Below are 26,482 nucleotides of genomic sequence, written 5' to 3' on the forward strand. Positions count from 1 at the left end.
CCAGATCATAGCAAGGTTATTTAGAAGTTTCACTTTTTAAAATGGCAAATATAAGAACATATTTCAAGGTCAAAACCACTGTTCTTTAATTATATGGAATCATCTCTATATTACAGATATTATTTATTCTTACTGTTTATGTAGTTCATGCATCAGTCAGGTTGTGTCCAGGCGACTTTGTTGAATTCATTGAAAGGATAGACGTGTAGTGTTGCCTAGCATGCACGAAGCCTTGCGTTTGACTCCATCACTTCATAAAATGGACTAGAGTTGTGGATGTCTGCAGTCCTATCACTAGAGAGGTGGGCGAAGGGGGGTCAGAAGTTCAAGGCCAGCCACTGCCATCTAGTGACACTGAGGTCAGCCTGGGCTACATGACACTGTGTCAAAAAGAAACATTAAAAATATTTTAATGCGATGAATGAAAGGGTCCTAATTAATAAGTTCCATCATGTACAGTGACCTTTGCTGAGAAAAACTTAAATATAAATAGTTACAAGGCATATTTGAGAGGTGGTTTAATTTTCTATGCATATACGAAAGAATGTGAGGTGTAGAGTTTGAAAGAAAGTGGAAATTATTTTGTAAAGTGTTAACCCGAAGTGAGGCACATTTGTATAAACTAAATCATCCTCAAAGTCATCATCCAGATGTTATCATTTATTGATGCAAAATAAGTCTATCAAAAAGTAAAGGTAAGAAACTTGAAACGAACACTTGTCAAATGCTTAGCAAATGAGCAAGCTGCAGCAGAGATTGTTTTTTCCCTTGTGCTGAGTATGGAACCCAGGCTCACACACAGGCATACTCCCAGCTGAGCTACTCGTCCAGCCCAGCATAGTCTCTGGAGCAGAGTTCTGTGGTACCCTAGCATTAACCATGTGGATGACTGATGATTCTGGGGCATCATTCTTGCTCCAGTCATGTCAGGCTGATCTTGATTAGCAGCCACTACCTCTGGGAGTTCATGTATCTTTTTCCATACACACATTCTACAATAAGTAGGAAACCAATTCTACAGAAATGTTGTCTTGTCTCAGCAGGATAATGGTGAAACACAATGAAACCTACTTTATGTAGGTGCTTAGTTTTCAAAGTTGTTTTTTGCACCTACTTTCTCAGTAAATTGTTTCAAGCTGTGAAAATGTTATTTGATACTTTGCAATTTCTAGAATTTCCCCTTTGGGTTTTGTACGCTTACTCATGATTATGGAAACTGCTTGCACCCACAGCCCATCTATTTTCTCTTTGTTCCTTTACTGACTCTACATTATTTCTTCATGTTTTATATACTCTATTAGATCCCCAAATCTCCCCTGCCTGAATTGTTCCTACCTGAATTGTTCATATAGATATGAAAAAGGTAAGAGGTGTTGAATGTTCAGACTGGCTCTATGTTTGTATTTGAACCTGTTATTTGGGGAACCATATATGGGGAACTTTGGTTACCCATGCTCTAGATCTCCTTTTCCCCAGATTTGAGCAATGGGGCTGACTTTGGCTCTAACCAGTTAAAGACCTTTTGAGATGTGAGCAGCACAGCCTCCATGCTCTTACTCCTGAATTTCAATGTTGCCCAGACTTGCTTATCAGGTTCAAATATAATCACTCAGGAAATTAAAGTTATCATTTGCATATCTTACCACTAAAGTCAATGTTTTAATTTAGAAATTTTTGCAGGGCTTAAAGTTTCAGCAAGAAGTAAGGTAACTGAGAGGCAGAGATTTTCATCATATCATTTTACTGCAAACTCAGTAAAAGCAACCTAGTACTTTCTATAACACAGTAATATTTATTCATGCCATTTGTTTACATTGTTTGTGCCATTATCCACACACAGTTAACATTAACGTAGACTAGTACCAACAAATTCTCTTCCAAAGAGTATGCTGGGCTAGGTGTGTAGCTGAGTCAGGAGCATGCCTGTGCATGAGACACTGGGTTTGATCCCCAGAATAAGGAGGGGGAAAAGAAACCACAATAATATTATCACAGTTAATTGTGTTTTACACATTTATTCGAAATATAAAAAAACTCACTTCTTCCTGTGTGTTGCTCACTCTCTTCTCTTCAATTTCTGAAAGAGAAGTTGATATAATTCATTAGAAATGTAATGGTCTTTCTTATAATTGCATGCTAAAACCTTCAAAAACACATTTAGAAATATTTTCAGCAATTGTCATATACGTGTATAACCGTGAGGTAGGGCAGAGGACAGGGAGACAGGTGAGCTGCTTTCCTCTGAGAGATTCTTCTCCCAAAAGTTTAAGAAAATGCATGGGAAAGTCCTGCGTCTGACAACCCAGACTCGCCAGCCTTCAGCGTACAGAAAGGACCCCAGGGACGTGACGGTCAGAGCCACGTGACTCAGAGCCACGACCAATGGCTCTGACCGTCAGTCCCCCAGCGTCAAGACATAAGCATTCTTCTGGTTTCATTGATTTCCCTGCATTTGCCAATAACTTTAGGATGTTGATGCTCCTGCTCCCGGGTCTTCGAGTTTGTCACTTGACGAGCCTTGTTTTCACAGCCAGCTTCAGCTCCATGACTCCTGAGGCGGCAGCTGCCTCCCTTCCGCAGGCCTCTGTACAGAGCCAGCACCTGCCAACTCTTTCCTCTGAAAGTGCTCAGAGCTTTTCACCAGCTGTACAGAGAGGAGACAGCCGACTGCCACTCCGCGGAGGCCTGGGCTGGGTTGAGACTCTTTCCTTCCCTCTAGCTTTGTTTGGTTTCTGTCTTCTTGACTTAGTTGCCCTTTCCTGTTCCTTATGCTAGTCCCCAAACCGAAAGACTAATCTGGGGGTTCCAAACTGAATAATGAATTTGTCTTTGAATATTAACAACATAAGTAGTTGAATACAAAATTAACTCGCAAAAAAATAGTAACCCTCCCATATTCAAATAACAAATTGAGTGAGAGAGAAATCAGGGAAACAACACCTTTCATAATAGTTTCAAATAATATCAAATGTCTTGGGGTAACTCTACCCAAGCAAGTGAAAGATTCATATAATTAAAAACTTTAAGATGTTGACGAAAAGCCAGGCACAGTTGGGGATGTTTTGGCTTATGATATGTAAACATGTTTTTGTCATAATTCCAAGTTGAGGATTTAGTTTGTCCACACCTGTTAAGTGTCTCGTGAGTTAGTTGACTTCTGAGGACTTTGAGGGGTTTGAATATGACAGCCCAGAGGAAGAAGGCTTCAGCTATAGGCTTAGACTTCTTAACAGTCTACTTTATTTAGGGTTCTTAAACACTTCTACCTCTCTTCCAGCCCCCCAACACTGGGTAGGAGAGAAAGAAGGTTAGTGGGGTCAGGGCGCAGAGTTCTTTTTGCTACTCCGTGCTGGGTAGGATCGTAGATTCTTTTGGGGGCAATCCCAATTATCAGTTGTCAGGAAACCCAGCAATCCAGGTAAACAGCAAATCGGCAAATAGCAAAGGCAGCTGAACAAACCAGCAGCCAGCAGTCCTCCTCCAAGCAACCGTGCCTTCTTCCTCGGGGCTGTCATATTTATACCCCTTCCAGCTGGCAAAGACCCATATATAGATATATATATATATGTTTTATATAACGTATATATGAAAGAAAATATCAGAAAATGAACCAATTCACCTGTGTTCGTAGATCAGTAGGATTAATATAGCAAACATGGCCATCTTACCCAAAGCAATCTACAGATTCAATATAAACACAGACGAAGCAGAACATACCAGTTACCCAGAGCTAGCTAGAGGTAGGAAACAGCTTTCACTGCAGGCACGAATATGTATATTTCTATGTACATCTATGTATTCTGTGTAAAAATAACACCACTGCAAAGCTTCAATCAGCATCAGTGTGCAAACTTCTGCTATCGTCTGTTCATTAAGTAGCACATGTGATCCATGGTAGCCGAGCCAGCACAGTGACCAACTGTAAAGCTAAATGACCACAACAATCAACCTTGGTCTTAAGCTGTCCAGCTTTCTATTATTTAAACTAATATCTAATCCCATATTTTAAGACCCAAATGAGCTCTAATCAGTCACTTTGAACATTTTGTACTTTCTCATGAGACACACTAAAAGAGTATCTTTCAATAAGAACTATGTTCATCATATAATCAAATAAAAAAGACCCTTATGGTTTTTATTGTGTGATAATGACAAAAATTCACTTTGCTATAGAAACAAAAATGGAGAAAACTCAGTCCTATATCCCCATCTAGAAGGTAAAGAATTAAGATTAAGTAAATTTTAAGTCAAAGCAACTCAAACAGAGGTAAAAATGTTCAAAAACATTTTACAGTTTCCCTAAAATTCACTGATAATTCCTTTTCCTTACTAGGATGTTGTTGGATTGGGAAAAAATAATCTTTTCAGCCCTCATAACAGCTTATATAAGCCTACAGTGTCTAGTCATAAGACATATTTACAAGGAGAATGAATACAAACAAGATGTCCCTAATAATTTGCACCATGGAACTTGTCACCAACAAAGGAGACCCATAAAAGCACATTCAAGTCTTGCCAACTCTCTGTAACATCAAAATGACATTTATAGTGAGCACATGTTCTCTTCCAGGCTCCAAATTGTGATCCCCATGGCCAGCTTCAGCAGTTTGCCGGAATACTGGACCTCTAATAAAATATGAGAAGAGGTCCTTCTATTCAAATATTGTCAAACTTTTTCAATAACAAGAAAAATTGATTTACTTTTGGGTACAATCAAACAAAATGAATTTGGAATTGGGGAGAAGTTTTCTAGTTGACTATCCATAATTAAAAACTACAAAAATTGATGACAAGCTAGTGATCTCTCTGCAGTTAAGAGCACATGATGCTTTGCTATAAGAAACAGCATTCTTGTTGAATGACTCACAAACTCTAGCTCCAAGAGATCTGATGGCCCCTTCTGGGAAGTGCAGTTAAATACTTACATAGAGACACACAAAGACAAGATACACACACACACACACACAGATATACACAGACACACAGAATCATATACAGACACTCAAAGACACAGATATACACAGTTACAGACATTCACATAGAGACAGGCAGAGACACACAAAGACAAGATACACACACACATATACACAGACACAGAATCATACACAGACACAGATACACAGACAATCAAAGACACAGATGTACACAGACACATAGTTACAGACACTCACATAGAGACAGGAACAAACATACAAAGACACAGATACATACACACAGAGATACACACACACAGACACAGACTCACACACAGACACAGATACACCAACACTCAAAGACACATATACACACAGACACATACACATAATAAAAATGAAAATAATTCTTTAAATTTTATACATATCGAAGCTATAAAATTTCCAGAAAGACACAGTTTTTACTTTTTCCCCTTAATTTATTTAATCACTTTACAGCCTGATTGTAGCCCTCTCTTTTCTCTCCTCCTAGTCCCACCCTCACACCTCTTCCCCCAATTCCTCCCTCCTCTTGTCTAAGAAGGGGAGCACCCCCACGGGTGCCAACCCACCCTGGCATATCATAATTTTATGGTAGATTATTTACAATTTTCTCAAAACTATAAGAACATGCACAATATTTATAATTATGTTATGTCACTCTCAAAAGGAGTTTATAAAAATTAGGCATCAATTTCTAGTAAATCTAGAATATCACATCTATAGCTTTATAACCCAAACCAAATGGTTTGAATGCCTTTACATCATGGTAATTGTTTGGGAGATGTCACTATCTATTTATCTTAATGCTGTCTCGAAGCACTCTGCTTCTGTAGGCAAGCAATATTTATAGTTAAGAAATATTGCATAATATCTAACTCAAGAATATTCATCCAGGTACAAAATTTCTACATACTTTAATAAGAAAGCTTGAATTAAATAATAGAAGCCATGTAGGTTTACAAAGATGGATATAATAATTTCTTGACTGATGATGTTTGTCTGTGGAGACCTCTCAACTAGCAAGCTATTAAGTTATATGTGTGCTCTGCAGTGCGTGTGTGCTATACAGTATGTAGATACAGCTATGCATATGTTTTGGGTCAAAACTGAATTTATGAAATTATTTTCATTGCTGCTTCATACTGTAATTCTGCTACTATTATGAACAGTGATGCAAAAATCTGATATCAGGATATTTTATATGCAACCCCTTGTGAAAGTGTCTTTGGGCCCCAAAGGGTCTTGACCCTAGAACTGAGATCTAGAAACAGGAGAAGGTTGAGGAGATGGTGCAGGTATAATATGCACACTACTGTGCAAGCAAAAGGACCTGCGCTCAGATGCCCAGCACCCAGGCAGGGGTATGGGGCACAGCAGGGCACAGCTGTCACCCAGTACTGGGGAGGCAGAGACAGGCGGCTGACGCACTGTCCAGGTTCAGTGAGAAAGACACACACACACACACACACACACACACACACACGCCGTGTGAGCAGGGAGGATGTTGTCATACGTGGTCTAGACCACAGGCATTTTACATTGATCCTGTAAACTAAGTTCTTTCTGAATGTGATTGTGACAACACATCCCTGGACTCTTTCCGACTGGGAAAATGTGCCATGAACTCGTGTGCATAGGTCTAGAGTGAAAGCTCAGAACGTCTTCCAGGTTTATGTTCAACCCTTCTCAATCCTTCTGCCTAGGAAACGGGGTTTCCACGCCAGCAGCACACTTGGCCACGACCCTAAATCCTTGGGATATTTCACCAGCTTATCTTTTGAATCTTTGCTAGTATGACAAAAAATTCAGTTGTATTTTATGTGAGAGCAGCATTTCAGAAAACACACACACACAATTTATAGTCGTGTGTGTGTGTGTGTGTGTGTGTGTGTGTGTGCGCGCGCGCGCTCCATAAAGGCTTAATGACAAGGGGACTGTGCCAGGTCTGGCAGTCTCTGAAGGAATTTACCATCACATCGCTGAAAACAGCAGAGGAATCTGACTCGCTGCCTTTTAGCTGATTCTCTGTTTCCTTTCTCAGGTTTGAAGATGAGAAGTCCTTCTAAAACCCTTGGCAATATGTCTAATGCTTCTGTGAATGATCAGCCTGCACAACTAAACAATACAAGCAGGAGACAAGGAAAGGCAGGCCTGCGCAGAGGCCTTTGTGCGCACCAGTTCTGGAAGGGCACCGAGAGCATCCGGCACTGAGGAACAAACCAAGTGCAGATCAGGGACTGGGTTGTACTGCCGAGTACACCGGACGCCCTGAGATTTCGCTTCTCCTTGCAGTTTCAGTTTCCTGGTGTAGAGTAAGTGTGGTTAGTGAAAGGGTTAGGCTAACTTTGTAACCTATATGTCTTCTAAAGCCTATAGTTTTGAGTTTTAGGTCCAGGTTAAGCTAAAGCCTCTTAGTACCTTTCCAGAGAGTGAAGAAATGTGACCCTATCCGTGAGGACAGATATAAAAAAAGGGGCAAGCAAACAATGACCTTCACTCACCAAAAGAAGGACCAGACCCTTGTCCTTGAGATAGCGTTTCTTAGCAACGAACCTAGACTTCTTCTGATTAGCTTTTGACCTCCAGCCAAGAGCCCGCAGCCCTAATTTTCAAGGATGAGCTAACCACCCCCACCTTCAATTGCAGCTCATCCACACTTGGCAGGACTGGCCAAGCTTGAACACCTAAGACTAACCAATTATCTTACTTTATAGCTTCCTCATCCAATCCTAAATTGCCAAAACTAGAACTTCAAATCTCCCGCAATTTTTCTTTTAAAAACCTAAAGGCCTTTGTCTCCCGGTGCCACTCTTTGCTGACCAGCAGGGGTGACCCCGTTGTACAATGGTTAATAAACCTCTTGCTTTTGCAACGAGTCTTGGTCTGGGGGAGTTTCTGGGAAGGGCGCGATTGAACTCCTGAGCTGTGAGACCCCAGGTCTTACAGTTAGCATGCTGGATGAATCTACCTTGTCTTCCTTACAAGCAGTAGGGGCCTGGACGGACTGCTGGAAACTTCTTCACAGCAGGGCAGAGTGGAGTAAGCCTATCCGAACTCTCTTTGGGCAGCTAGGGGGAAGCCTTTCATACTGGCTTCCCCACCTCCTCCACTTCCCAAGACCAGCCTTAGTCCTTTGACTGGGAGCCTGCGCAGCTGTGCTGGAGGCCTGTTATTTGGTGCATCAAATTGAGCCACAAGGCTCTGGTTTCTTCTGTGTTCTCCTCTAAGCACTTAAACTTTTTTTTGTTGTTGTTGTTGTCAAAACTGGGGTCCAGACTGAAATCACCAGAACAATGAATTTATGTGCACTGGGAAGAAAGATGTGGAGAAAATAAACCAGAACGCAGGACCCTTGGCCTGCTGTGTCCAGAGTCACTCGGCTTTATTTTTTTATTTTTTTCGACATCATTTGCGGCTTTCTATATTTTAATAGAAGATAATCTCATAACCAAATCGATTCTCCCCAGAGCTCTCTAAAATACCTCGTTGTAGGGCTATCCAATAAGACCTGGGTGCACTGTGCGGGTTGTCTGTGCCGAGAGAAGAGAAAATGGCGAAGAAAATCCCAGAGATGGTGGAGAACACTCAGGCGGTTTGTCTTATGATTCCAGATCATATTTCTGCCTACAGGTTTCCAGCACATGGGAAGAGAGCCCGAAAGGCAAAGTCTCTGAAGTCCCCAGGGCAGGTTTTTGATGAGTCTTCTTGACATTTACAAATTCAGCTTCTCTTACTTAGGTATTAGGTATCCCCCCCCACACACACACTTGAGTTACTGGAGGACCTGAAAGTTGCTGCATTTCCTAGCTCATCAGGCATCATTGCCAATAGTTTGAGTTTGAATTTGTCACATCTCTTTGAGAAAAATAGTTCCATTTTATCAGTTTACTGGTATCAGTTTAAACAACATGATAATTCTTTTAAAATTAATTGATTAATTTCTTTATTATACTTTATTCACTTTGTATCCCTGCTGTAGCCCCTTCCTTCATCTTCTCCCAGTCCCACTCTACCTCCCTCTTCTCCCCCTTAGCCCCTTCCCTATTCCCCTGATAGGGGAGGACTTCCTCCCCTTCTATCTGACCATAATGTATCAAGTATCATTGGGGCTGGCTGCATCCTCCTCCTCTGTGTGTGGCCTGACAAGGCAGCTCCCCCATTAGGGGGAGGTGATCAAAGAGCCAGCCACTGAGTTCACATCGGAGACAGCCACTGTTCCCCTTAGTAGGGAACCTACATGGAGACTGAGCTGCCATGCGCTACATCTGAACAGGGGTTCTAGGTTATCTCTATGCATGGTCCTTGGAGTATCAGTCTCTGAAAGCCCCACTAGGCCGAGGCATTCTGGATCTGTTGTTCTTTTTTGTGGAGTTTCTTTCTCCTCCAGGTATTTCTATCTCCCTCTTCTTCCATAAGGTTTCCTGCACTCTGCCCAAAGTTTAGCTATGAGTCTCAGTATGTTCTTTTATACCATGGTGGGTAGAGTCTTTCAGAGGTCCCCTGTGGAAGGCTCCTGTCCTGTTCCTTGTCTTTTCCTACTTCTTATGTCTATCCTGTTTGCCATTCTGAGTGAGGTTTCAGCTTCTTCCCTAGGGTCCTCCTTGTTTAGCTTCTTTAGGACTATAGATTTTAGTATGCTTATCCTATATTATATAGCTAATATCCACTTATAAGTGAGTATATGCCATATGTGTCTTTCTGATTCTGGGTTACCTCACTCAGGATGATCTTTTCTAGTTCCCACCAATGGCCTAAAATTTTCTTGATTTCCTTGTTTTTACCTGCTGACTAGTATTCCATTGTGTAAATGTACCACACTTTATGTATCCATTCCTTCGTTGAGGGACATCTAGGTTGTTTCCAGATTCTGGCTATTACAAATAAAGCTGCTGTGAACATAGTTGACAAAATGTCCTTATTGAATGGTGGGGCATCTTTTGGGTGTACGTCTAGGAGTGGTATGGCTGGATCTTGAGGTAGCACTAGTCCTAATTTTCTGAGAAAGTGCCAGGTTGATTTCCAAAGTGGTTGTACAAGTTTACATTCCCACCAGCAATGAAGGGAGACACTGGACGCTTATTAGTAACTATTCCATTGATTTTTTTTACATTTCCCAGAATATCAGAGAATTATTTAGCATTGATTTTAGCATTAATGTAAGAGTCTATATTTTATCATTAATTCTTTAGGTGACTATTTCTAAAGGAGTTGTTTTTTTGTTTTTTTTTAAAGAATTTAAACACCAACAAACCAAGTAATCCAATTAAAAATGGGGCACAGAGAAATCTCAACAGGGTAATACTGAATGGGAGAGAAACACTTAAAGAAATGCTCAAAGTCCTTGGTAATTTGAGAAATGCAAATCAAAACAACTCTGAGATTCCATCTCACGCCCATCAGAACGACTAGGATCAAAAACTCAAGGGATGATGCCTGCTGCAGAGCATGTGGAGGAAAGAGAAAGGAGGGAGACAGCACTCTCTTTGAATGTGTGCTGCATGCTCAAAGCATTTGTCTGGCATCTGCTGTCTACACAGATCATTTCCCTATTGGGCCTGGATTTGTGGAGGGAATACTGGTGCCCCTTCCTACGCTCGGTGGAAACAGGAATGGCGTCATAGCGTGCTAATCAAACATTTTAGCTTGTTTTCTTGCTTACTTTATCATTCAGCACACAACAGCCATGCTTCAGAACTTTGGAGCAAGTCTGGCAGGTCAAGGGAGTCATAAGACTACTTGGAAATCAGTTCTTACTAAATAAAATGTTAGCGGTTTAAGAAAATAATCTAAGAACAGATGGACCAAATTTGCTTCCACACACATGAATCTGAACATAAAGTGGTTGACCAAACACATTTCGCATTCCTCCAAATATAACTTGTGAATACTGAATTGAAAGAAAAATGCTGAGTGGTATGTTCTGTTTTGCCTGTAGTTGGCCATTATCTTTAATACTCAATTTTTCTCAAATTTCTCTATTGTTTGGAGTTGCCTACATACTTTTAAGGTCAAGAAGAATCTTTTAAAAATAAATATTCTTGTTTTAATTTCTTAAAGATTATTTATTCTAGTTCACATTTTCAACCCTCTCCAAATTTTTATCATGGCTGAAATAAACAGTTTCAAACAAACAAACAAAAATTCCTCTGATTTATTTCCAGTTAAAGGGGTCTATCTCTCTGCTTTTTCTTTAGTTAATACTGTCAACTTCCTCAGTGTTGTTGATCTGACTTGTCATCCTGCCCATTTGACATTTTGATGTCCCATCAAAATGTATGAACTGAAGTTCCCAGAGAAAAAGCCGTATCTGTTTTAAAGATTCTGCAAAGCTGGTTGGCTGCCCAGGACTCTGGGATTGTAGGGTCAGGGTATTATAGATCCAGAACCAAGGACTACAGGGATTTCTCTAACCTGTTAATAGCTATTCACTGTGCATCTCTGTCTGCCCTAACATCCTAGCCATCGTGTCGAACCTTCTGGAATGTGTTAACAGATCTCGTTTCCACCACTGGCAAAGGTTAAGAATGTCATCAGGCAGCATCTGAAACCTAAAGCAAAGATTTCCCAGTGTGCTTTCACCATCTACCTGATGTTCCATCTCACATATTTGAAAAATGCCTCAATTTATGACTTTTTATTCTGTAACTATATAAGTTTAATGAAACTGTGTCTACATTAAAATGTGGTATTTGGGCAGTCTAAAGAAGCCATGATCACTTACATAAAGAGATACAGAAAGTATCTCTTTTTGCTTTAGGGGTCAGAGCCGTTTTGCATTGACACTGCTGAGAACTGAGTACATTCCAGATCAAGGCACAGACGTTGCAATTGTGTTACTGAAGCAAAAGAACCCATGCACTTGTTAGGGCAACCCCACGCATCTTTCCTCTCTTGTGAGAGACCCTGTCTCTAACAGAACCGCGTGCAGGCAGAGTGAATGGTCCTGGAACGACTTACAGCAGCAGGGGCCTGGAGCCAATAGACAAGATCTTCAAGCACCTACTCTCCAGGTGGAAGGCGGCAGACGAGCTCGCTCACCCTTCAGTTCTTCAGCTCTGGTAAGGCATCCTGTCTGCTTCTCATGTCCTCTCAGCACAATAAAGCCTTCTTCATCCTACACCAATGAAAGGGCCACCATGTCTTTCCCTTCCCCGTCTCTCTCTCTCTCTTGCTTTTTGGTATTATGTCCTAAGTAAAGCACTTTCGTACAAGTCCTTTGCTCCAGCCTAGCGCTCAAGAGAACCCAAAGCTAATCACCAATGCTATAGATTAGACCTGTGACCTGTAGTTCTATATATTTGAATTTCATTAAATGTCAAGAGCTAGTCAAAGCTACTGTTCATCGATATTGCACAAGATTTTTGATAATAAATATTTTTATTATAGATCTACAAATCCTTTAGAGTGGATATGGCTCATTAGTTCAGATATCACAGTTGAGCATGTGCATAGGCCCTAAGTTTTACATCCAGTGCTGCTGATGAGTAGAAGGCAAGGAGTCCCATGTATAGGGAAGGAAAAGACGCCACGACTCACACTACCAGACGTTCATGATTTGGAAATATGGAATAAAACACATTAAAACCACACAACCCATAAAAAAAGAAAACACAGGTGAATACACTGGGAACTAAACTCTAAATATTATGAAACTGCCAAAGACAAACTACACCTAATCAGATTATCAGGAAATGGGCTCAGACATGAAGATATCCAGTTCCTGGGAGGATGGGGGACAAATACAACGCCTGGGAGGACATGTTTTCAGATGGGGTAGGTGCATAGCTTTGTTGCCACCCTGGAGGGCTGAGCCAGAAGCCATTCACATTCAGCCAGAGCAGCCAATGTCCCTTTACATCCCTGGGACTCATTTACCTCTATGTATTCAGCCTCAGGCAGCTAAACACAAATCCTTATCTCCCTCCCTTACATAGTTGTTTTATAGGTTTTCAGCCTATCTGAGTGTTCACTTTGCTTCCGAATCTGTCTAAATATGCCTTCCCAGCTTTGACGCAGCAACAAGAATTAAAGATGAGAATAATATGTAATATTATATCCCTTCCACTGGAAGGAACAGGGACACCAACCAGCACAAAACCTTTGGCCTATAATTTGTCTGGCTTGCAAGATGTACTGGGGCAAAGGTGGCACAGAAATTGTGAGAGTGGCCAACCAATGACTGGGCTGGCTTGTGACCCAGCACCAGAGGAAGCCAGGGTCTGACACTGCTCGAAGCCCAGAGACCTAGGATAGAACCAAATATGACCGGGTAAAATGACTCCTAATGATCTTCTGCTATACTTGTAGACCAGAGCCTAGCATATTCATTGGCAGAGAGGCTTCACACAGCAAGTGACAGGAGTGTATGGAGAGACTCATAGCCAAACATTAGGCAGAGCTCGGGAAATTTCATGGGAGGAGAGGAACGACTGTAAGAGCCAGTGGGTTTAAGAACACCAGGAACACAGCCCAGAGAATCAACTGATCAGGGCCCAGAGGGGCTCACGGAAACTGAAGTGACAATCAGAGAGCATGCGTGGATCTGATCTACGTCCTCTGCATATTTGTTATGGTGGTATAGCTTAGTGCTCTTGTGGGACTCCTAATGGAGCAGAGGCTGTCTCTGACTCTTTTGTCTGACTCTTTTCCTCCTACTGTGTTGCTTCATTCATCCTTGACATGAGGCTCGTGCCTAGTCTTATTTTAACTTATGCTGGGTTTGGTTGATGTTGCTGGAAGGCCTGCTATTTTCTGAAGGGAAACAGAGGAGCAGTGGGTCTGGAGGAGAGGTGGGGGCCAGGACCACAAGGACAGGACGGAGAGGAAACTGCGGTCAGGATGTACTGTATAAGAGAGGAAAAAAATAAAAAACTTTAAAAGAATTCTAACCAATCTTGAGGACAAAATTAAGAAAAGAACAAATTGTTAAGGTGTTTGTTGTAAATGCCTACTGATCCTTGGGTGTGGTTGAGAATTTGTAAGCTGCAGAATGCATTAAAATTTAAGATTCATTTCCATTTTAAAGTCACAGTCGCTGTGTGTGATTGCTTCCTTCACCCCCAAATGGGAAAAGAATAAAAGGCATAATAAAATGAGTGCATATATTATGGATTCCTACAGTGAAACCATTCTGGGCTTGGAAACAAACTAAGCTTTTTTCCCCTTAGGGGATTTAGAATTGGCAGTAAGATTGCCAGGAAGTAAAGTTTTTACAGAAAAAAATACATATTCCTCCCAGCATTTTTTTTTATATTAAAGCACTTGCATGACTAACTAGATACTTATTCTTTGAAAAATAAGTTGAACAGTTACTAAGAGTTGCTGAAATGAAAAACAGTTTTTACTTGCACATTTAAATGTATAATCTAACCTCGTACAATAACAACCATCTTGTCATTCAAGCGTGCATTCATTTAGACAATAAATTTTGCCAGCCAGGCCTGTTGGAAAGGGATAAAGCAGTGTGAATTCAGATTCACAGAAGACAGAAGCCGACATGGGCATACAGTCTCGCTCCATCCCTTCACATAGAAACAAGACTAGGTGCCAAACTCTGGGCTTGGCAATAGCAATTTAAGGCCAAATCAGACACAGTCCTTTCTTTCGGTGAAAGGCTAAACTGTTCCTCAACACCCCCCCCCCAAAAAAAAGAGACAATCATGAGACAGTGTGAGAAACAGTCCAACCTAGCAAGCTTCCATCCCAGTCCTCATATGTGCAAACAACTACAGTAAATGATATGAACCGTGGCCAAAAATCCTTTAGCAATAAAACTAACAACTATGTACAAATTATGCTTTTCCTGTTGTGAAAACGTGGAAGAGACTATGGTTTGCCTCAGGGTACCTGGATGTACGTGAATCCTGCACGTTTGTTGTCACTGGGGTATGTGTGACTTAAATTCTCGGTTTGAAGGCATCCAGAACTGGCTCGTATTGCCTAGAATTAAATGATGACTGGTCAGCCAGGCCAGCACTGTCCTCAAAAGGACAGTCGCTTCGTATGTGATGTCAACTTGACAGGCTGAACACTTTGCTCCGCTCCTGCTCTCTACCCTCAGTGGCTCATTTTCAGTTCCTCAAAAGCAACATCCTGTTTCCTACCTTGAGGTTCATCTCTGCATAAAGTTCCCCCCTTCCTCAATTTGTACTTTACATATTACTTTTCTTAGAGGGCCTCTTTGATCTCTGCACTGAGTTACATCTGTTTAGTTATATGGTCTAATAACGACTGTAGCATTATCGTGATTATAGTAGTAAACTAATCGTTGTGTTTATCATTCGCACCTTAGTTCCTTTTCTGTGGCTGTGACAAAGCACCATGAGCATCGGAACTTATAAAAGAGAGCATGTCATTGGCGCTCGTGCTTTCAGGGGTAGCAGAGTCCCCAGCTGTCATGGCAGGGAGCAGAAATGAGTACCGCCCCCTTGCTGCTCGGTGGCTGGAGTTTCTGAAGGGACTTAGGTAGTAAATTGATATGATCAGATGTTATTTTAGAAATATAATGTTGTAGAAAGGGAAGAATGAAATAAAAGTTGGCACCACAATTTAGGATTATTATAAAATTACAGAGAGAGAGAAAGGCAGAAACAGACACAGAGAGAGAAAGGCCTGTGCTAAGAATCAATGACAGCAATAAGATGTAGATTATATTGATTGCATTAGAGAAATGTGTACCAGATAAAATTCGAAGTAGTTGGAATTTGGTTAAATGTTAAGAAACACATGACCAGCAACAGGCTTGAAGAGGTAAAAGAAAATAAAATCTCTCTTAGTCATGGTAAATTGTATATGCCTCTGATTTAGGCATATACAATGTCCAGATGACTTTTAACACAGATATTTGAAGATCAGCAAATACCTTCAGTCCAAGACATTGATTTTGAAGCCATCAGTATATAATTGACAGTTCTACACAAGGAGGGAGAGTGAATTAAGAGTATATGATTAAGCCAGGCATAGTGGCACATGTCTTTAATCCCAGTACTTGGGAGGCAAAGGCCAGTGGATCTCTGTGAGTTTGGGGCCTGTCTGTTCTATACAGTGAGTTCCAGGACAGCCAGGACTACACAGAGGGACCATGTTAAAAAAAAAAAATCCAAAACAAACAACAACAAAGAGTACATGACTGGGTGTCTAAAATACTGACCCTTGCAAATAAGAAGCCTGATGTGGGAAATTATCAGAGCATGATCTCCCAGGGAGAAGTAAAGTAAGACAAAAGTCACGAAAGGCAAGAACTGCAAGAATGTTGCCCTAGCCAACAGTGTCAAATACTGCACAGGAATCAAGGGCTGAAAACAAACAAACAAACACACACACACACACACACACACACACACACTCACAAACTCCTAGACCTGGAGAGTCTTGACTCAGAGAGTGCCAGAGGTTTAGGGTCTAAGGAGCTTGACTGAGGTGTGAAAGCCTGTGAGTGTGAGGACTGGCCTGGCCCTAAGATAAGACAGAAGTCACTTGGTCTGTGGTAAAGCACACGAGACATCAGTCATGAGAATGGCTTTCATGGTCTAAAAGTAATACTCAAGGTTTTAAGAGGAAAAGGTCAGAGATGAGTAAATTCTGGGCGATCAGAGAGAACGGGTCTCATCAGACAGGAAAGGATCCCCAGGTTGTAAAGTGACATCATTCCTGGCATTCCAGGAAGAGCAGCTGAGCACCTCATTCCACTGGAGAGCTGAGCTGTGTGTTTAAGCTTTCTGGCTTCTCCAGCGCTTATCTGTGTGTACAAAGCTTTTTTGTCCTCTATAAGTAGAGTGATTAAGCTTCTAAGTTTACCTAGGTTGATCAGGGTGTGACCCTGGGAGATTGACATTTGAGCTGAAGAGATCATGATACCATCTGGACACGAATGTGCCTGTCAATGTTCAGCTGAAATTAAGCCAGTATGTTGTTTTCTGAGATAAGACTTGCTCTGCCAAAGGAGATGTCCACTTGCACTCTGGACTGAACCATGAACATTTTAGAACCATTTTTATTCCTCCCTACTGTATTAGATCAGGGCTACAACACTGAAACCAAAGATTTAAATACAAACCAACAATACAGCTTCAGTCAATGGAAAAAGGAAATCTCTGAAGTTTTACACTGAAAACCAGAGGGGTTCCTCAGGTAAGAAAAGAAAAATTGTCAACTGTTACCACTAGTCCCCAAGTTTAACATGCAATATGGAGAAGATACAATATGACAGTATTCTTACTATATAGCCTTCCTAATTCAATAATTTTTAAGCAAAAACAACATAGAATACTGAATTAAATGGTAAAGTTACTCATAGTGGTTCATAAAAACACATCACTAGATCTTAGTTTTAGGAGGACAATGTGTGTTGTCAAGAGACTGAATTCATGTTGCAATAAGCCTAAAGTAATATGAATTCTTCCTGAGTAAGTGTTGCTAGCCTTTGGATTTCTAATGTTCGGATGAATTATTTAAAATTGTATTTCAAACCATGTTCATATCCTAAGCCATACGAATCCTTCTGAGTATAATAAAAGCTGTGTAAATATTTTTTTTGATTTTTATAGTTTATTTTTGGTCTGAACGTTGAGCAGCTTAAAGACAAATAATCGGAGACAGAAAAATAATCTCAGCTTGTTAAAAATCAACAAAAATCAACAAGCCCCACAGAAATGAAGAAAGACGTGGGTGTGTAGTTGCTGTGCTGGCGAAAGCTATCTCCAGCGTTTTCCCTTTCGAAAATGTGTATATGAGAAAAGAGGAGCGTGTTACTGTTGTTCTAGGAAGTGCTGGGGATTAAAACAGCCCTTCACTCCCACAGGGAAGTGCTCTACCATCTCACACACCACAGCTCCAGCCCTGGGCTGCCTTCCACAGAGTAGATGTCCATACCACTTAAAATGTTTCCTACATTTAAATATACTCTAGAAAAATGTAGAACTTTTATAGTGAGGAAAATTTTAGAATTTGGTAAAGTTCAAATATTTCTTCACCAGAGATAAGTGTTTTAAAGATTAACTTAAGATTTTAATAAAAATTAGCAGAGAACATTGCCTTAACTGATAATTATGTTGAGTATATTATTATAAGTTGGCTCTGATTTCAAGCATCTGTCTTATTCTGATGGTTTTTGTTTGGTTGTTCTCCCTTTTTTAGTTCCTGGGTTTCAGTCTTGATGTTCTCTCATGAAACGTTGTTGTATAGGTGGACAGACGATCATGAATGATCTTTGTATCGTGGTCTCCTCACAGTCTCTTTCTATTTTAATTATGTTATCTGGGTTTCATCATCCATTTGTAGAGATACTCTCAGAAACTCTCTTCTGAATTCCTTTGTGCTTAAGGATACTTGTTTTTTGTTTTTTTTTTTTGTTTTTTGTTTTTTTTCTTTTTGGATGCTTGTATTTTGATAAATGAAAAGAACATTGCTAAAATATCAGACTATAATCTCTTTAATTGCATGGACTCATTGCCTGACCATCTACTATAATTTATATGTCGTGAGGAGAAATTTGCTTTTGCTAGTGCATATGAAGAATTTAAATTGTTTAATTTAAATAATATATGTTCAATATTATAACACATTTTATATTGTTATTACACCCTTAACAATTTAAATTATTATAACATAATTGTTACTATAATTAATTATGATAATTTCATGCACATTTTACTAGATCATTAGATACTATTCTAAACTCATATTCTTTCATCATTATATTTGTATATATGATTTTAAAGGTTTTAATTTTTTTATTCTATTCTTTTTTCTCTTGTTTTCTTTCTTCTTCATCTTCCTTTCTTTTTTTTCTGATGATAATGATGAAGTAGGGAGAGTAGAGTCAGGTCAATAATCCTATCTGATTGCCTTTGCCTCTTTCAGTCCATCCTATGCCTTTATATTAGCCTTCATCATATCGACATCTTCCATCCGCAACTCTCCTGGCGTTTACCTGGCTTGTTTCATTTTGTAGGAAATGCATCTCTCACTTCTGTGTCTATGGTCTTCCCCCACTGCTCTTATCTTTTCATATTCATCCATGTGACTGTGATAAGTGTTTATATATAATTAAACCCTGAAAAGAATAGTCTTCTATTCTATGAACCATATATTTCCCGTACCAGATTTTACATCTGTCTTCAGCAAGGCTGCACTCTAATTCTTATTTTTCTTACCATTTTCACAAAGTCAGCCTGGGATTTTTCTGTTTTGCTGGAATAAGCTGTGGATGACTCGTCACTGCACCCACATTCTGCTGACTTCTTTACCTTCCTGACCACTTACAATGAAACACTAGATATATTTTTTTTTGTAGCCACTTCTGCAAAATTCAAAGGTATTTAGCAGTGTAGGAACAGGGGAACGTGTTTAGCTGGTCTTTACTCTGGAATTCCAGCATCTTACCAGATCCCTGCGCTATCACGCACGCCTCATATTGACAGCGTATTCTGTTATAGGGAAAATGCACGTGGAGGGTCTTGTGGGGGGATCGTTCTGGTCTCTCAGTTTCACCTAAGAGGATGCGCCAATGATGACAGCTCAGACTCCAAGGTTTCACTTCTTTCAGAAAGTATTTATTGACTTTCTCTTAAAAGAATTCTCTCTTAAAAGGAATGTTTTATCCTATATTGTATGGTTAATATCCACTCATAAGTCAGTATATACCATGCGTGTCTTTCTGCTTCTGGGTTACCTCATTCAGGATACTAAAATCTAAAGAAGCTAAACAACAGGGAGGATCCTAGGAAAGAGGCTTAATCCTCACTCAGAAAGACAAATAGGATAGACATCAGAAATAGAAGAAGACAAGGAACAGGACAGGAGGCCTTTCACAGAGGGCCTCTGAAAGACTGCCCAGCAGATGCTGAGACTCATTGTCAAATTTTGGGCAGAGTGCAGGGAATCTAATGGAGGAAAAGGAGATAGAAAGACTTGGAGGGGACAGGAGCTCCCACAAGGAGACCAACACAGCCAACAAATCTGGGCCCAGAGAACACTGCAAAGACCAATACACCAACCAAGGACCATACATGGAGGGGACCTAGACCTCCTGTTCAGAGGAAGCCCATAGGCAGCTCAGTCTCCAAATGGATTCCCTAATAAGAGGAGCAGGGGCTATCTCTGACATGAACTCAGTGGCCAGCTCTATGATAGCCTTTCCCTGGGGAGGGCAGCCTTGCCAGACCACGAAGGAAGGCAATGCAGCCAGCCCTGCTGAGACATGATAAGCTAGGGTTGGATAAAAGGGGAGGAGGTCCTCCCCTATCAGTGGACTAGGGGAGGGGCATAGGGTGGGGAGAAGGAGGGAGGGTGGGACTGGGGAGCATTTAAGGAGGGGGATACAAAGTAAATACATTGTAATAAATAATAAATAAATAAAACTGAAAACAAAAACAAACCCAGGACTCTGTTGTATTACTTAGAAGTACAGAGATGGAGTCTGGATGAATAACTGATCTGATTTAGAAGAAAATCACCTATTTCCTTCTGTGTGATTTTTCAGCCATTTTTGTGCTTCTCTTTTTGGTAATGTAATGTTCTTAATGGTTTCACTGGTTTTAAAAAGTAGGTAACAACTAAGAAAGGAGAATTTATTACACCAGATTAAGATCTTTCCTGCCCTTGCCTCTCAACGCTTACCCCCTCCAGGCTCACACCATGGTCAGCCTGCACGCTAGGATTACCTTCTGAGTTTAATTGAAAATGTAAATTGGCTTAAGTGTGAAGACAGCCTTAACTGAAATATGTTCCTCAATTTGTTTTTTGCAGCCTGTGGAGAAGAGTTCTTCAATTAAATTATTTGTTTAATATAAATAATAGCATCAATTAACTGAATAGTTAATGTTCAACATTGCTTAACAAAACTGTCTCAGACAAGTAGGTGAGATACACCCACCTGTAAATTACTCACTAACAGGCCCATTCAGGAGTGTCTTGCAGAGTAAGTCTATGTCAAGTCAAGACTTTTAACTGACTTCTGCTCCGCTGGCTGTCTCTGGCGGAGAGATATAATTATCCAGCAGTCTCCATTCACTGGTGGCAGCTGTCTGATTCGGCTTTCCTCCATATCTAAGGCCTGCTCTCTGGTGTGTGTGGGGGGGACTGGCCTCTTGAAGCTTTCCAGAACTTACGGGTGGCCTGTTCACCTGCCATCCTTCCCCTCAGTAGACCCCGTCTCCTGGCGTTTCTCACTTCGAGGAGTAGTTTTTAAAAGACAGAAATGACCAACCTCATTTTTTTTTACAGTTTCTAAAATCTTAAGAGTATAAAAACTTGTTCAAGAGACAAAATTTGATGACTTGAGCCATATCAATAGGTTCTCACCCTTGCTTGTTTGAAACCTCATGAAGATGCTCTCCCTCCACCTCCTGTGTGACAAGAGTGCTCTCACCGCAACTGCAAGAGATATGTGTCTGGAGTCTGTCTCGTTCATAGTCTACCTGAGGGAGTCTACCTGAACTATAGTAGATACATCCACACCAGCTCGCCTTTTCCCCTTGCAGACTTTGAGTATAACATTATGATTCATAGTATGTTAAAATACCTGGCATTATAACTTCAAACCATGTTTCTTCATAAAAATATTTGTTCTAACATAAAATATATACTTTTAATTGTTACAAAACTGCCATAAGCAATTTTAAATTTTATTTGTTTTATCTTTCCAGGCCCATTATTGCTTCCTTTCCCTTCTGGCAGATTTCTTGAATTTTTAACAATTAGAAAATTAAGAGACTATACTGATTTTATTGGAACAAAATATGTATTGCCACTGCCATAAAGTTGTCAAAATAAAGCTACAGTGCCATTATGGTTATGATATAAATTTATCCAGGAGGCTGGTTTAAAATTTTAATTTCAAAACTGTCTTATATTTATGAATTTTTGGACCAAATTCAAGTTGAGGTGTTAGAATATCCCCAAAACGTTTTAGAAGTTTTAAAACCAATTAAGTTACAAATTTCTACTTACAAAGCTCTAGATTAAAAGTGTGTTTCGTGTCGTCTTTGTTTCTCAATAGCTGGAGCTATTCTAAAGGCGAGACACAGCCAGCAAGTCCTGAGTGCTTCTCCTCCATGTGCAGAGCACGCTTGTCTTAGCCATCTGCTCCATGCACTACAGAAGTCCCATAGCAGTGAGCAACTACAAAGTAACACCTTTCCATTCCAGAGTGCGAATAAAAAGAAAAAAGTATTTGCTACCAAAACTCTACCATTCTGGTGTCTACCTGCAAAGAAACTACTCCATTAGGTCTCTACAAATAGTTATTTTTTTTTCTTTAAAATAAAAATTTATGTCCTTATTGCATACTTGAGCCTTTTTTTTTTTTTTTTTTAGTATATGCCTAGGAGTGGTATAGCTGGATCTTGAGGAAGCGCTATTCCTAGTTGTCTGAGGAAGGGCCAGGTTGATTTCCAGAGTGGTTGTACAAGTTTACATTCCCACCAGCAATGGAGGAGGGTTCCCCTTTCTCCACAACCTCTCCAGCATGTGTTGTCACTTGATTTTTGATCTTAGCCATTCTGATGGGTGTAAGGCGAAATCTCAGGGTTGTTTTGATTTGCATTTCCCTTATGACTAAGGATGTTGAACATTTCTTTAAGTGTTTCTCTGCCATTCGATATTCCTCTATTGAGAATTCTCTGTTTAGCTCTGTACTCAATTTTTTAATTAGATTTCTTGATTTGTTGCTGTTTAACTTCTTGAGTTCTTTATATATATTGGATATTAGTCCTCTGTCAGATATAGGGTTGGTGAAGATCTTTTCCCAATCTGTAGGCAGTCGTTTTGTTCTGACGACAGCCCAGATGCCCCTCAGTGGAGGAATGGATACAGAAACTGTGGTGCATCTACACAATGGAATATTACTCAGCAATAAAAAACAAAGAAATCATCAAATTTGCAGGTAAATGGTGAGATCTGGAAAAGATCATCCTGAGTGAGCTATCCCAGAAGCAGAAAGACGCACATGGTATATACTCACTCATATAGACATATAATATAGAATAAGCCTAATAAAATCTGTACACCCAAATAAACTAATCAAGAGGGAGGACTCTTGCTAAAATGCTCAATCCTTATCCAGAAAGGCAAAGAGGATGGACATCAGAAGAAGGCAAAAAGAGGGAAGAAGTCAGGAGCCTGACACAGAGGACCTCTGAAAGGCTCTGCCCTGCAGACTATCAATGCAGATGCTGAGACTTATGGGCAACCTTTGGGCAGAGTATAGGGAATCTTATAAAAGAAGTGGGAAACAGTAAGATCTGGAGAGGACAGGAACTCCACAAGGAGAGCAACAGAACCAAAAAATCTGAGCACAAGGGTCTTTCCTGAGACTGATACTCCAACCAAGGCCCATGTGTAGAGATAATCTAAGGCCCCTGCACAGATGTAGCCCATGGCAGTTCAGTATCCAAGTGGGTTCCATTGTAATAGGAACAGGGACTGTCTCTGACATGAACTGGTTGGCCTGCTCTTTGATTACCTCCCCCTGAGGGGGAAGCAGCTTTACCAGGCCACAGAAGAAGCAGCCACTCCTGATGAGACCTAATTGACTAGGATCAGAAGGAAGGAAAAGAAGACCTCCCCTATCAGTGGATTTGGGGAGGGGCATGCATGCAGAGGGTGGAGGAAGGGAGGGATTGGGATGGGAGGAGGGAGGGAACCACAGGGGGATACAAAGTGAATAAAGTGTAATTAATAAAGAATTAAAAAAATTAAAATTAAAATTGCTTGTGTTCTACCTACTTCACAGCACCAGTTAAAGGCATAAATGTGATAATGTATATAAGGCTGGTTTGCAAGATTAAGATGGGCATAAGATGTCCACCTTTAACTTCACAGACTTGACACATTTATAAGCTTAAGTAGTAGAACTTGCAAAACAGATACATAAACAACTTGAGCAATTACGGTAAGTTTAATGGATAAAAACACATAAATGTTTGTGTTATACTATGAGTCAGTTTGTTTTTGAATTTGTAAGTGAATGCAGGATACAGAGGGTCGACTATAAAGAGGTAGGTAATGTGATTTGCGACACTAACTCTGACATGAACAACTGGACCCTGAGAAAGCACCATTTGCTAAGGGGAGAGGGGCAGAGCCACCAGCTAACAGTGCTGAGGGGGAGAAGTCGTCCAAGCTGTGAAAAAAGAAGGCAGGTAACCAGGGAAGCCCAGTGGAAAGGATTCCAAAAAGGGATTCACATCAATTGTTGGAGGCTCAGGCATCAAGAGAGAGGAGGCAGACAAAGGGCAGGTGCCTTTGGATAAGGTGACCTCAGAGACTAGTGAAAGCCACTGAGGTGGCTGCAGTGACTAATGAGCATCTCAAAACAAGGTCAGACTAACCTTTGTCAAAGTTAGTCATAGACAGCCAGTGTGAAAACAAGCAGCACACGGAGGTGGGTGGCGAAGGTCAGGACACAAGGTCTTCTGTCAGAAGAGGAAGAAAGACAGAGGAAAGAAAGACAGAGGGGAGGGAGGAGACGGGGGAGTATCAGAATCGCTGCAGACGAGGAGCTCTTAATGGAAAGAGCAAAGGATGAATTCAAGAGCAAGTGAGAGGCTCCACATGAAGAGCTATGACTTCTATGGCACCAGGAGCACACAAATGGCACAGTTGAGAGAGGGCAGCCTCGTGGAGCTACATCCACTTTCTACCTTCGTCTTGGTTTATTTATTTATTTTTGTTTTGTTTTGTTTTGTTTTTAATCACTCACCATTACTTTTAGGTTTGTTGTGATCAAGAACAATCCACGTGATCATCAGAGAAAGAGGTATTAATTGTATGGGTTGCCTGGTCTTTCTCTCTCTTTTATCCCTCTCTCCACCACTTTCCAAAACAGAAATTATAAGCATATCCAACAATTTCCTCCCATTTAAGAGTTTTTTCCCTTCTGATTCTATGCAATGATGATATGGAAATGAAAATGTATTCTCTGTTTACCTCCCTGCCAAGAGTCACACTATAAATATTTATGAATGTTTTATACAATTTACCAAATCAAACATTGGAATAATGTCCTTTAGATATGCCTCTGTCGTAGTGGGCATGCAAATTTGTCATTAGATTGCCTGTAATCTCTTGCTCTAATCTGAAAACTACTTCTGTTTCTAATGAGGATTCAGTACTAATTATCGAACAGCTGACTCACTTAAGCCGGTTTCAGTTGCTTGTGTTTTCAGGGAAGTGCATCCTAAGCATCTCACTTCTGTAGAACGTCTGAGGTCCCGCACCTGCTGTCACAGAGATGGATCTACAAGCTTCACTTCCACAAGTGTCACTCAACTTGTTTTGTTGATTTGATAAACCTATAAAAGCTTATTTCCAAAGTGTCTTAATGAAAACTGGGTGACATATGAAAAACTCCTGTGTAAGAGCACGGTCTGGTGCTTTGTATTTCATTGTTGATTAGTTTGTGCCCCAAGGTCTGGCTTGCTGTATTTTATGAGCAGACACTCACGTTCCCCAAATGGTCTTTGTTTACCTTGCCCAAAAACTTTTTTACTGTTTGACCAATAGAAAGCTGACACAGCTGGGCAGGGCAATGGGGTAGACGTGGCTAAGGTTCGAGGGCTTTGGACACAGAAGAAGATCTGGGGAGGAAGAAGGAAGAAGCAGGCGGCCATGTAAGGGTAGAGTTGGAGTTAATCTGGGGTGGGGCTGGGCGGTAAAGATTGCTTAGGGTTTTAATTCTGCCCTGCTCCAGGTGAAATAAGGCTATTTTAAGGTCAAGCAGGTGTCTGTTGTCTTTTGTTGATTGTGATAATGGGGTAGATATCCTGCCACATTGATTATAGGGCAAATAATAAACATTTTAAGCCCATACCATTTGTTTGCAGCAACACTCCTGGCTGAAGAACACGGATTTGTGAGTGGAGGGATCCAAGTTTGAACCCAGCTCTACGGCTGAGAAGCCCATCACTAGCTGCCATATGACCATGAGTCCCATTTCTCAATGTCCCTGCACTCTCTTTCTCAGCAGACATCAGGGGGAAGCACCACAACTAAAAGCTTAGGTGGTTTACCATACTGTCAATAAGTTTCCCAGTAGGTGTCCCGAGGCTCCTCCAAAAGTCAAGAAGAGTCGTTTTTGCCCAAATTCCACAGTACCTGTGGGCCATCTGGAGACTCTGGTCTCCAAACATATCATACTTAAGATGATCTATGTTCTTCTAATCCTATGCAATGATAGCATGGGAATCAAAATGTACCCACAAGTACCCACATGGAATGACAGGTCTGTGCCCAGCGGAGCAGGAAGAATAAGTAGTCCATGTGTGGTGCTGTGCTCAATGGATCCCAGAAATGTTTCCTGATAGGCAACTGTTTGTAACCGGCATTTTGCTACTTGGTGGGTTCTTTTTCCCACTCTTCTCTACCCTTTTCCTCCTCCCCTTCAACCCTTTAACACTAGATAGGAAGGTTTAAAAAAAAAAAGGTAGAGAGGAAAAGGGCATCATTACTGTTAGACTACTTTCTGCTGATTAGGGCCATTGTGTTCCTTGGGGCAAGTTTGATCTACTTCCTGTTTCTTTGTGTAT

General features: G+C 40.7%; 1 protein-coding gene across 1 annotated transcript in view; it reads right to left on the reverse strand.

Annotated features, from left to right (window-relative positions):
- Ppp1r1c (protein phosphatase 1 regulatory inhibitor subunit 1C) overlaps positions 1–26,482 on the reverse strand; it is a 100,038-nt gene that overhangs the window by 47,636 nt on the left and 25,920 nt on the right. The window contains exon 3 of the mRNA XM_060390605.1: positions 2,040–2,077. Coding sequence (XP_060246588.1) covers positions 2,040–2,077 — 38 coding nt within the window. The remainder of the gene's footprint in view (positions 1–2,039; positions 2,078–26,482) is intronic.

The sequence above is a fragment of the Meriones unguiculatus genome, chromosome 8, assembly GCF_030254825.1.
Source record: "Meriones unguiculatus strain TT.TT164.6M chromosome 8, Bangor_MerUng_6.1, whole genome shotgun sequence".
Taxonomy (NCBI): domain Eukaryota; kingdom Metazoa; phylum Chordata; class Mammalia; order Rodentia; family Muridae; genus Meriones; species Meriones unguiculatus.